Source organism: Misgurnus anguillicaudatus, chromosome 23, assembly GCF_027580225.2.
Source record: "Misgurnus anguillicaudatus chromosome 23, ASM2758022v2, whole genome shotgun sequence".
NCBI lineage: Eukaryota > Metazoa > Chordata > Actinopteri > Cypriniformes > Cobitidae > Misgurnus > Misgurnus anguillicaudatus.
This window is the reverse complement of record NC_073359.2, coordinates 35,943,319-35,954,948: the sequence shown is the minus strand read 5'-3', so window position 1 is coordinate 35,954,948 and position 11,630 is coordinate 35,943,319. Positions and strand designations below refer to the sequence as shown.

Sequence of the window (11,630 nt, the reverse complement as noted above, 5' to 3'; positions counted from 1 at the left end):
TGATAATATAGTTATTTAGATTAAATTGCATTTCTGTCAAGAGATCCTTTACACAATGCAACTTTAAATAATGGCTCATCCTTCTCCCTTGTAATTGTCAGCCTTTTAGTGACTTAACTGCAATAGCGCAGATGTTAATTCTTTACCATGGCATAAAATAATGTGATCAAATGTACAGGTAGAAAAACATTAATTCATTACCTCATCCATGAACATGATTAATGAATTCAAAAAGTATCAGAATGATGAAAACATCTATCATTCCACTCTACTTCATAACGTCAAGATTCACCTTTATTATTGTTTTGAAAGTGCGACCTCTAGTGGTGTAAATCCTACATATTGTGGCTTTAATCTAGAAATAAGCTTGTATTTGTTTTTTGAATAAAATATTTACTAATTTTACAGATGTGGTAGATCTGTAAATTATAAGGAATATTTAAAGGCATAGCTCACCCAAAAAAAAAAAAAAAAAACTGCTGTCATGATGTACTTACCTGTTGTTCAAAACCTTTATGAGTTTCTTTATTCTGTTGAACACAAAAGAAAATATTTTGATGAATGATGGTAAGCACACAGTTGACGGTACCCATTGACTTCCATAGGATTTTTTTTAAATATCTGATGTGTTGATGTAAACTCTTGCCCGTCACAAACAATTTTCTGACCTTATGATGTGATCTCTTTCCTTATATTGACTTTCAACAGGAAGAAAGAGTCAAAAATATCAGGGGTCCACAGAGAAGAGTCACTGTATTGTATTAGAAAGCTTTACAGTCATAAAAGCACTTCAGGATAAATACAATAACATAAGATTTAATATTCACTTAAAGATAAACAATAAAACAAACTTTGAACTCATTGCACATCTGGCTAACACACTTCCCTTTCTAAAAATAAAAACTGTAGGAGATGTGGGATTATATTACACAAACACACACACACAGGTAATGGTCCCTGTTGTTGGACTCCGTAAAGCGTAGTGTCATTTGAAGAACTGTATTCGTGAAGAGACGACTCACTGTAGAAGCTCTTCCCAAGAAATGGGTTTGGAAAAGACCTCACGCTCCAGCCAGAGGTCATAGTTCATCTGGAAGTCTTCTGGTAAGTCAATACGTTGTCCCAGGACACTCTGGAGGCAGTTGTCCACCGGGAGGAATTCCGGGTTACATTGGTTCTTGTCGTAGCGCCGGCTGTTGAAACGCTCGATGTTGGCACGCAGGGCGCATTCTTCAGCCTGGAAGTCCCACGGGCGGGCGTCCAGGTCTGCTATCAGAGACACATGGCGTGGACGATTAATTTTAACCACACACACAAACACTCAAAAGCATTGCGCAATGACCTGCTGGTTCACATGTATTTGATATCTTAGGGGGTGTGCACACCAAAGCATTTAAACGCAGCTGAAAACGGCAGTCAGGCGGTGACTGTAGGCGCTTGCCAGCTTTTTAGCTAAGCGCTTCAGTTGCTATGATACTTCTGATTATCAGTCGTTGAGCGATGTGCCGGTTGGTTGTTGTGATATTTGTCCCACCCCAGATTTGAGAAGTGACATTGACACACTGAACTTTTCACCCAAAGTTAAATATTTTTCAACTCTTGTGCTTTCAAAGCGTGAACATATACGCTGGTGTGCATGCTAGCTTATTTTCGTTTCCTCACCGTTTCCGTAAGCCCAGTCGTCATTAAGGCGATGACGCACTTTCTGGTATATCGCAGACATTGTCTTCATGTTGCTCTTCCTCCACTGCCGTCCCAGATACTTTGTTTGAACTTTGAGCAGTTTGAGCACATAGAGCTGCATCATGGCCTGCTTGACCTTCAGCGCCCTCTTCAGGATGGGAGCAGATTTAAAAACCACCAACATCTAGAAACGGACGAGAGCAAAATTTCTGTTTTTAAAGAATAGTGTGCAGTGTAAATGGAAACCTTTGCTTTGATGTGTGTGTGTGTGTGTGTGTGTGTGTGGTATCCTACCATGGTCCTGGAGTGTTTCCATTTGGTGAGTTTATTGAGGATGCGCAGCAGGTTGATGCAGGAGAATAAGTTCCTCCAGCAGAACTGATTATTATCACCAGCTTCCTGTTAACAAAACACACATCGCATTAAAAGATGCCCAGAGGATCTTCAGTCTTTTATGTGTTTGTGTGTGTGTTATTTCTCACCAGACTCTCAGCTGTGAGTTCTGGAAGCTCATGCACGACACAATGTGGGAAATCCAAAACCGAGATGCTGTCAGGAAACGTCGCATTAGTATCCAAAATGCATTGCATACGATATGAAAGGCTGACTGAAGAAGACTCACCTGTTTTTCGCGGTGATGTAGGACATGATGTTCTGGTTGAAAAACTTCAGGATGAGTGGAATACAGTTGGCAAACACCAGGTGCTGAGCCATGTACTCAAACTACATCAACATGCTCACGTTAGGATGGTCATTAAATGATACAATTGTATTATATTTATCATATAAATGAGAGTGTGTGGACCTGATAGACGTGATTGAGTTTGAAGTGTTTCAGCAGCAGCAGGAGTATAGCTGAAATGGCTTTTACGATGATTTCTTTATGTCGATTCACATCTACACCCAACTTCATACTTTGAAGAACTGTGGTACTGGAGAAATATCAGACACATCACAGTCAACAAGATCTTTTTAAAGTAAGTGATGATGGAGCTTACTGTAACCATGGCAACATAGCTAAAGTGATAGGGAAGGGACCAAACACTGACACAGATTTATATTGTTAATACTCCAGCTGACTGATTTAACATCCATGACTATTCCAGATAATTTGATAAAACGTATGATGTTTGCACGTCTTACGGCATTTCTTCAGGTAGCACGTCTGCCAGTATGTTGATGGAGTCGGTCTTTGCTTTAGACGTGGGAGCAGCAGCCAACAGGATCTTGAGGAGAGCGATCTGAAATGCACACAGCTGTCAGTATAAAACCTACTCATACTGTGTGTGCACAGCGAGTCTGAAAACCTCTCACCATATACTGTGGTAAGCTGGGTAAAATACCCTGGTACAAGAGCTCTGTGGCGCACAACTCCAACTCCTCTTCACCCTGAACACAAACACAGAGGATGTAGTAATACCATCACATTTAATGAGACTCTGTAGCTCTATCAGTGATTGGCTACTTACTCCAGACAGAGGCGTCTTCTGAAATTCTTCTTCTTTAGTGATCTGAACCTCAGCGATGGACACATACTTGTGCTGAAATACAACACGGTTTTGCCATGGTTAATGACTGAATATGACCGAAAGTTAGGTAAAAAGATTATGTTGCAGTAAAAAGGGTGGAGTTATGTGAAAAGACTATGACGTTGCAGTAAAAGGGGTGGAGTTATGCTAAATGATTACAATGTTGCAGTAAAAGGGGTGGAGTTATGCTAAATGATCACAATGTTGCAGTAAAACAGTTAAACAATCATGATAGTGGAGTTATGTTAAACGATCATGATTTTACAGTGGAAGGGGTGGGGTTATTTTAAACGATCACAATGTTGCAGTAAAACGGGCGGAGTTATTTTAAACAATTACAATGTTGCAGTAGAAGGGGCGGAGTTAAACAATCATTAGTGGAGTTATGTTAAACGATCATGATGTTGCAGTGGAAGGGGTGGAGTAATTTTAAACAATCACAATGTTGCAATAAAAAGGGCGGAGTTATTTAAAACAATTACAATATTGCAGTAAAAGTGGCGGAGTTAAACAATCATGATAGTGGAGTTATGTTAAAAATCATGATGTTGCAGTGGAAGGGTTGGAGTAATTTTAAACAATCACAATGTTGCAGTAAAAGTGGCAGTAAAAGTGGCGGAGTTAAAAATCATGATAGTGGAGTTATGTTAAATGATCATGATGTTGCAGTGGAAGGGGTGGAGTAATTTTAAACAATCACAATGTTGCAGTAAAAAGGGCGGAGTTATTTAAAACAATTACAATGTTGCAGTAAAAGGGGCGGAGTTAAACAATCATGATAGTGGAGTTATGTTAAACACCATGATGTTGCAGTGGAAGGGGTGGAGTTAGGTTAAATGATCACAATGTTGCAGTAAAACAGTTAAACAATCATGATAGTGGAGTTATGTTAAACGATCATGATGTTGCAGTGGAGGGGGTGAAGTAATTTTAAACGATCACAATGTTGCAGTAAAACGTTCGATTTAATTTAAACAAATACAATGTTTCAGTAAAAGGGGCCGAGCTAAGCAATCATGATAGTGGAGTTATGTTAAATGATCATGATGTTGCAGTGGAAGGGGTGGAGTTATGTTAAACGATCATGATGTTGCAGTAAAACAGGCAAAGTTATTTTAAACAATTACAATGTTGCAGTAGAAGGGGCGGAGTTAAACAATCATTAGTGGAGTTATGTTAAACGATCATGATGTTGCAGTGGAGGGGGTGAAGTAATTTTAAACGATCACAATGTTGCAGTAAAAGGGGCGGAGTTATTTAAAACAATTACAATGTTGCAGTAAAAGGGGCGGAGTTAAACAACCATGATAGTGGAGTTATGTTAAACAATCATGATGTTGCAGGAGAAGGGGTGGAGTTATTTTAAACGATCACGATGTTGCAGTAAAAGGGGCGGAGTTAAAAATCATGATAGTGGAGTTATGTTAAACGATCATGATGTTGCATTGGTAGGGGTGGAGTAATTTTAAACGATCACAATGTTGCAGTAAAACGGGCGGAGTTATTTTAAACGATCACAATGTTGCAGTAAAAGGGGCAGAGTTAAACAACCATGATAGTGGAGTTATGTTAAACGATCATGATGTTGCAGTGGAAGGGTTGGAGTAATTTTAAACAATCACAATGTTGCAGTAAAAAGGGCGGAGTTATTTGAAACAATTACAATGTTGCAGTAAAAGGGGCGGAGCTAAACAATCATGATAGCGGAGTTATGTTAAACAATCATGATGTTGCAGTGGAAGTAGTGGAGTTATTTTAAACGATCACAATGTTGCAGTAAAAGGGGCGGAGTTAAAAATCATGATAGTGGAGTTATGTTAAACGATCATGATGTTGCAGTGGAAGGGGTGGAGTTAGGTTAAATGATCACAATGTTGCAGTAAAAGTGGCGGCATTAAACAATCATGATAGTGGAGTTATGTTAAACGATCATGATGTTGCAGTGGAAGGGGTGGAGTAATTTTAAAAGATCACAATGTTGCAGTAAATCGGGCAGAGTTATTTAAAACAATTACAATGTTGCAGTAAAAGGGGCGGAGTTAAAAAATCATGATAGTGGAGTAATTTTAAACGATCACAATGTTGAAGGGAAAGGGGTGGAGTTATATTAAAAAAATCATGATGTTGGAGGGAAAGGGGTGAGTTATGTTGAACGATCATGAATTTGGTTAATCACCTGTTTGAGCGTTTTGATGCTTTCATGGATCGGTCTGGGCAAACCAACCACCGTATCCGTGTCACTACAACACAAACAAACAAGAAAAGAAATGAATCACGGTCACTCACATAAATCAAACTGCCTCAGTGTGTGAAAACTCTCACTTCCCAAAGTGTAACCGATGAATTTACTCCTACTGGACTCCAGGAAGTTCTCGATATCCTTTTCCCTGGGACAAAAAATAAAACAAGAACGTGATCTCACCGAACCACAAGAAACAAGTTCAAGTGATGGAGTGATGATATCTACCTGACTTTAGGAGCCCAGGGGAGACCCTTGGGAAAACAGACCCTCTCAGTGGGCGGATGAGGGATGGGTGGGGGCATGACCTCATCACGCTCCATCGGGAATGGCTCCGACTCCATAGAGTTGTCGTTATCGTCATTCTCGTCCTCCTCCTCGCGAGAGTCGTCTGCCTTATATGGGTCTTTCTCATTAAATGCATCCAGATTGTCTTGCTTTATGAGAGCCTGCAGAGATGAACAGAGACTTTAAAACGGCTCATGATTATCTTCTATCCAGAGTTTGGTAAAAACATTTAAAGACCTTGTGTTCTCTCCTGGCACGTCTCTGCTGTTGTTCGATGAGATCGGAGGCAGACGCCGGTGGAGATGCCGCTCTCATACTCCTCACCACACGGATGGTGTCCTCCGGCAGGGGCGGCAAACCCAGCGCTGCACGTTTACCGATCTTACTGCTCTGCAACTGCTCGAATCCTCCAAGAGTAAACTAAACACCAGAAAATGCTGAATTAAAGAAGACAGGGCTATTTGCCTGTTAACATTGTGCATAACATTATTCTTACCAGGATGGTCTTCCAGAGGAGCAGCAGAACTTTTTTCATTGGGAAATGAGGGGCATGACCGCTGCAGAACTTGGTCACCATCCCAAAAAGCATGACTGAGACGGGCTCATGGTTATAAAGAGGAGAACCTGTGATAATCAGAAACACAAATCACTAAACAAGACCATATAGTGGACATATTTCTACTCTTCAGTTTATCAGATGCTGTTGGATGAAAATCTTTAAATGATCCCTTTTAAGTTCATGATGTTATCGGCTGAGATCTCACTAAAACAAACCGAGTTCAGATTTGAAGGTTTCTCTGATGGTTCTCCACTCTGGAGTGTCTGTAGGTTCTTCACGCTGGATGGTTTCCATCACGAGGTACATGATGTTCAACAACACCCTAAAACACACACACACATTAGGTTAGTTAGACATGTTTTGGTTTGACTTAGCTATATGTTCACACGCGTTTGCTTCTGTACCTGAGGTCAGTGCTGTCGGCCAGAGAGATTGCAGGTTTCCTGACGGCGCTGCTACATGCGGCACTGTTACTGAAACACATTAAACATCCATTTACAACCCTCCTGTTATTTTACTGATATCTATTATTAATGATTGTTGGCATGCGGTGTATCTCACTCGATTTCCATATTGAGCAGCTCCACCAGAGCGGTGAAAGCTCCAACATCCAACAGTAGAAAGATGTTATATCTCATCCAGTGCTGGACCTCCATCTCTGAGCTACACTCACCAAACGTCCCTGAAACATCACACAGCATCCATCACATCTTATGAACAATTACAGTAAAATCACACGGTGATGTGAACAAATATAAGCAAGAAAGACGTTTTCTATAAGACCTTGTGCCATATACAGAAGAGCTCTGGCGACTTTTAAACGTCGCTCTCTGCCGATGACGTCCAGGCCGTCTAGGAGACGCATGGCATGAGCTCTGTGCTGAACCGAATCCAGCTCGGTCCATTTCTTTTCGGGCACTGTCGAAACAAAGCATGACATTGCAGGATTAAAATAGTGATAGACTGATATATTCCAGAGGCTGCTATATCGGCTGCTATTTGGATTTTTTTATCGCCATCGACTGATGTTTGTAATGAAAAGCCAAAGTTCAACAGACAGTAAAATGACCAATCATTATTTACTTTTTAATGTGATGTTGTGTCACACACTGGTTCAACACGCTTATTTAAATAGTAACGTGAAATGTCAGATCCACTTTAATTATGTCTTGTAAATGTATTTTAAGTACTTTAAAAGGGTATATTTATAAATTTTATGCATAACTAACGTTTATATAGTTTCAACAATTTTCTGTTTGTCTCTTATTTACTGTAATTGGGTCAGTAACAAAAACGGTTTGGCGAAATGAGATATTCAAATATCTTTTTTACAAGCACGCATTAGGTTTATTTCAATGCACATAGTGCATTTATGTTGTTTTTATGCAATAAAATAATTACACTTGCACCATTTTTATGAAAGTTCAGACTGAATGGACCTGAAAATGTCAAAATACATTTTATTAGTTATTTCTAAATGTTAATTTTAATGCGTTTTTGTAATATTTGTTCTGACATATGCTGAAAACAGCTGTTTTTTAAATAATCTTTGACAAATGATGTAAAAATGTATGTAAAAAATCATATTACACTAAACTAGATGATTATATTTATAATCTCCATTTTTTATTAAATTTATTTATATTTTCATTTAAAAAAATACTAGTTACACCAATTGACACAAACCGGTTACACCACATTGACATTTTTGCAATTATCCCCCAAATATTTTTTTCAAAATTAAATCAAACCAGAAATTTTAGACTTGGTCCTCAAAAAAGAGAATGTATGCAAGTAATCTGCAAATTTATATTGAAATTTTAACCCTTTGACATTTAATTTAACCACACGGACATAAAATAATTAATAGTCAATATTTAGCAGACGTACAAATTAAACAAACAATTAAATCAACAAAAGAGCTTCAAAGTTGATGTGGATGAGAATAGTGAGAGATGGAGATTAATGCTTTCTTTTCCAAATAAGAATGTAAAACATATATGTTGGTTATAAAATTGTTTTTAATATATTTTTAAAACTTTAAAGGGGACACATCATGAAAATCTGACTTTTTTCATGTTTTAGTGCTATAATTGGATCTCCAGTGCTTCTATCAACCTAGAAAATGTGAAACTTAGTTTTGGTAAAACATCCTCTGAAAGCATGTGAAAAAATAGCTCAGTAAAATTTGACTCCCAGAAGGGGACAAACCACCATTATGTCTATCTGTGTTTGCATTTCATCAAGTCATTTGCATATAAAATGACACAAACAACATAAAAAACTGCACATTTTTGCTCACACCTACAAAGTGTTAATTTTAACATCTTATAATAAATTATCTGTATGATAAAACTTAACATATGTACTCAGGGGACACCAAAAATAAAACATCAACATACCTATCACACAGTTCTTCAATATCGTGCAAGCGCTACATTCCAGTTAATGAAAATTCAGTTCAGTTAATAATGAAAATATATAAAAAAATAGATCTGCGCTTACTGTGAGTGTGAAAATCTTCTTCAAAGCATTTCCTGTTGAGAAGAAACTCTGGGCCTTCTGTGTAACTGTACAGCTCTGAGACACAAACAATGAGTTTATATTAGTATTGAGTTTATGATCATATCATCTCATGAAAGTTCAGTCCGGCTCTTAAGTGTACCTGAGAGTTCAGAGGTCCATTTATCAGCATCTGAATATTCAAACTCCAGATCAGGAGCTTCTGATAAACCCTAAAACAAATCACAAATATGAGTAAAAATAGGTTTATACCTGACAGTAATGTAATCTAATACTCAATGGTTATCATGCAGCTCAGTTATGGGTAAATGTTATCAGTAAATATAGTTTAAGTTAATTCAAACATCAGTGATATTCACATCTTTCTGTAACAGTTATCTCTGTCACTGTACGCCTTTAGCATCAGCTTTATCTTTAGTCAGTAACATTGATCACTTAAGCAGACATCGTAAATATCGTTTATATTATAAATGATTGTCTAACTGTGTTTATAATGAAGTAACGTTATATTATTTTAGTGCCGTTGTGATGTTGTTGATGTTTACGCTAACAGCCGCTGAAACGCTTTAAAACTATAAACACGCGACATGAACTGATATAAACACACAGGTTTGAGTCTCACCTCTGAATCTTTCCTCTGGTTTCTAGTAAATTCTCCTCTCATTTTATTTGGCAGCATTTGGTTCGGTTTCTGTTGCTTGTTATTAGCACTTAAACCGACACCGTCCATCTCCACTTCCGGCTCACAGTCTCACTTCTCGCGATACTCGAACATCACGCTATCACCGCCCTGCAGGCGCGCGCAAAGGCCTGTGGAGTGAGCGGCCTGTAACGTGATTTTCAACATGTTTTTACAGGCTGATGCTACATTAATAATTGATTTTATCTTGTGTACACACCAATTTATTATTTATGAAACACTTCGATGTAATTTTATATTATACTTAAAATAATATATTATATTTGTTGCAATACCTCAATTTGGCAACAGGTTTAGGCAAATTACAGACAAGGAAAATACATGTAAGAAACATAAAATATACATCTATAACAAAAAAATATTTAATTCAATTTTATTTATATTGTTCTCAAGTGTTTCATTGTTACAAAGCAGCTTTACATTAATAAAAACCAGAGAAAGCAAATTATAGCGGCTAAAATTAAGTACTAGTGTGAGCATAGTAATAGTGTAACTTTTTTAAGAACAAAGCTCTAAGTTAAGCCAATGTGTGTAGAAAAACCCTGTGGGAAAAAAGTCCTTGGGAGAATAGAGAGAGAGAGAGAGAGAGAGAGAGAGAGAGAGAGAGAGAGAGAGAGAGAGAGAGAGAGAGCTGATCCTATAAAAGAAATACTATAAAATTTTATAAGAATTAAAATTTAAAAAATTATTTAAAAAAAAATAATGGAAGGGGTTGGTTGTTGCCGGGCAGATATAGCTGATAAAATAAATACTATATATAAAAATATAAAAATTGATAGGAATTAAAATAATTGGTTGTTGCTGGGCAGACTTAGGTGATCCAGTAGCAAAAAAATACTATATATTAAATATTCTTTAAATAATTTTAATTCCCATGCTGGTCCATACTGGTTTGGTGCTGGTTTAGTTGGTGGTCATTAGCATACCAGCATCAGTATCCCATGCTGGTCATACCAGCAAGACCAAAATATGTGGTGTTTAGGTGCTGGTATGCAGGTTACCATCAGCTAAACCAGCACCAAACCAGTATGGACCAGCATCTGAATAATGCTAGTCTATGCTGTTTTTCAGCAGGGTTGCTGTAAGGGTTTTGTCTTGTGTTTTGTTTTATGTTTGGTACTTTGATTTTGATATCCTGTTCTGTTCAGGTCTTTTATTTTGAAATCACGCCATGTCACACTTCACTATTCACTTCCTGTTTGTTTTGTATAAAGCCCCTTCCCACTGGTCATGTCCCCGCAAAGTATTGTTAGCCTGTCTGCATTACCAAGCGTTCATCATGTTATCCTGTGTCCTGTTCGATTTATCTGTTCCTGTTTTGACCTGTTGCCTGTTTATTTGGATTCTGATTGTTTGCTGCCTGCCTCGACTATTTTGTGGATTACGTTTTGGATTACCCTGACTGGATTTGTTTGTTTTCCCTTCGGGGATTTTACCTCTTTTGCATAAGGATTCTTCTTAAGCAGCCACCGTTACAGCTGCAAAGAAATAAAATGTAATAAAAAAGAAATGCTTTTCATCCAATAAAGTTAAAAGCTTTGTAGTGAATCAGTGGGTAAAAATATTATTTAAAACACTATTAAACTACCCCACTGAAATATGCTATGTTTAAGCTCAACTGTAATTAACTACAAAAGTTATCTAGGTTTTACCTAATTTAGCAGAATTAATAACAACAATTAATTTTAGACATTAATAATTGGACATTATCTCTAAGAAATTTTACTTCCCGTGGCCTTCAGAAAATAAACTTCTTATTTACATACAGTACCAGGACCAGCAGTTTAAGTGGCATTAATTTGTGAGCATTGAACACAGAAGCAATCACTAGTGAATAAAACTGTTTATTGACTATGCTGCGAAATACACACAACAACTAACTTAATAATCAAACATACAATAAACTTGACATAAAAGAGAAGAAAAGCACGGAAAGTAAAAGAAAGGCAGTATCGGCTTAACTTCTGCACACACCTTTAAATCATCTAAAATTTTCCTAAATTAATAAGGGGCCATAACCTAAGCATCAACGAATGAATGAACAGATACTTGCATTGGCTTTTGTGAGCAGTGTACGTTGTAGAATCTTGCGCAGATTGGTCAGCGGAG

The 11,630-nt window shown here is 37.5% G+C and overlaps 1 protein-coding gene across 2 annotated transcripts; it reads right to left on the bottom strand.

The window, feature by feature from the left end:
- Positions 1–860: 860 nt before the first annotated feature.
- On the bottom strand, positions 861–9,694 carry LOC141359504 (striatin-interacting protein 1 homolog). 2 transcript variants are annotated; one of them, XM_073862076.1, is made up of 21 exons: positions 9,444–9,694; positions 8,964–9,033; positions 8,804–8,878; positions 7,082–7,216; positions 6,860–6,980; positions 6,703–6,771; positions 6,514–6,620; positions 6,236–6,363; positions 5,977–6,159; positions 5,680–5,900; positions 5,536–5,599; positions 5,389–5,454; positions 3,153–3,224; positions 2,998–3,072; positions 2,827–2,924; positions 2,489–2,615; positions 2,306–2,406; positions 2,166–2,232; positions 1,978–2,082; positions 1,663–1,867; positions 861–1,269 (listed from the first exon to the last, which is right to left on the bottom strand). In XM_073862076.1, the coding sequence occupies exons 1-21, from the start codon at positions 9,549–9,551 to the stop codon at positions 1,019–1,021; spliced, it is 2,448 nt and encodes an 815-aa protein (XP_073718177.1). In that variant the 5' UTR covers positions 9,552–9,694; the 3' UTR covers positions 861–1,018. The 2 variants fall into 2 exon arrangements, with proteins under 2 accessions (XP_073718177.1, XP_073718178.1); XM_073862077.1 differs by having other exon boundaries at positions 861–1,266; positions 9,444–9,679.
- Positions 9,695–11,630: the final 1,936 nt, after the last annotated feature.

Coding starts and splice junctions, on each gene's coding strand:
- LOC141359504 (XM_073862076.1), bottom strand. CDS start 9,551: ATGGACGGTGTCGGTTTAAGTGCTAATAACAAGCAACAGAAACCGAAC. Junction 8,879..8,963: donor ATGGACCTCTGAACTCTCAG/GTACACTTAAGA, acceptor TTTGTGTCTCAG/AGCTGTACAGTTACACAGAA. Junction 5,901..5,976: donor GTGCCAGGAGAGAACACAAG/GTCTTTAAATGT, acceptor TCATCTCTGCAG/GCTCTCATAAAGCAAGACAA.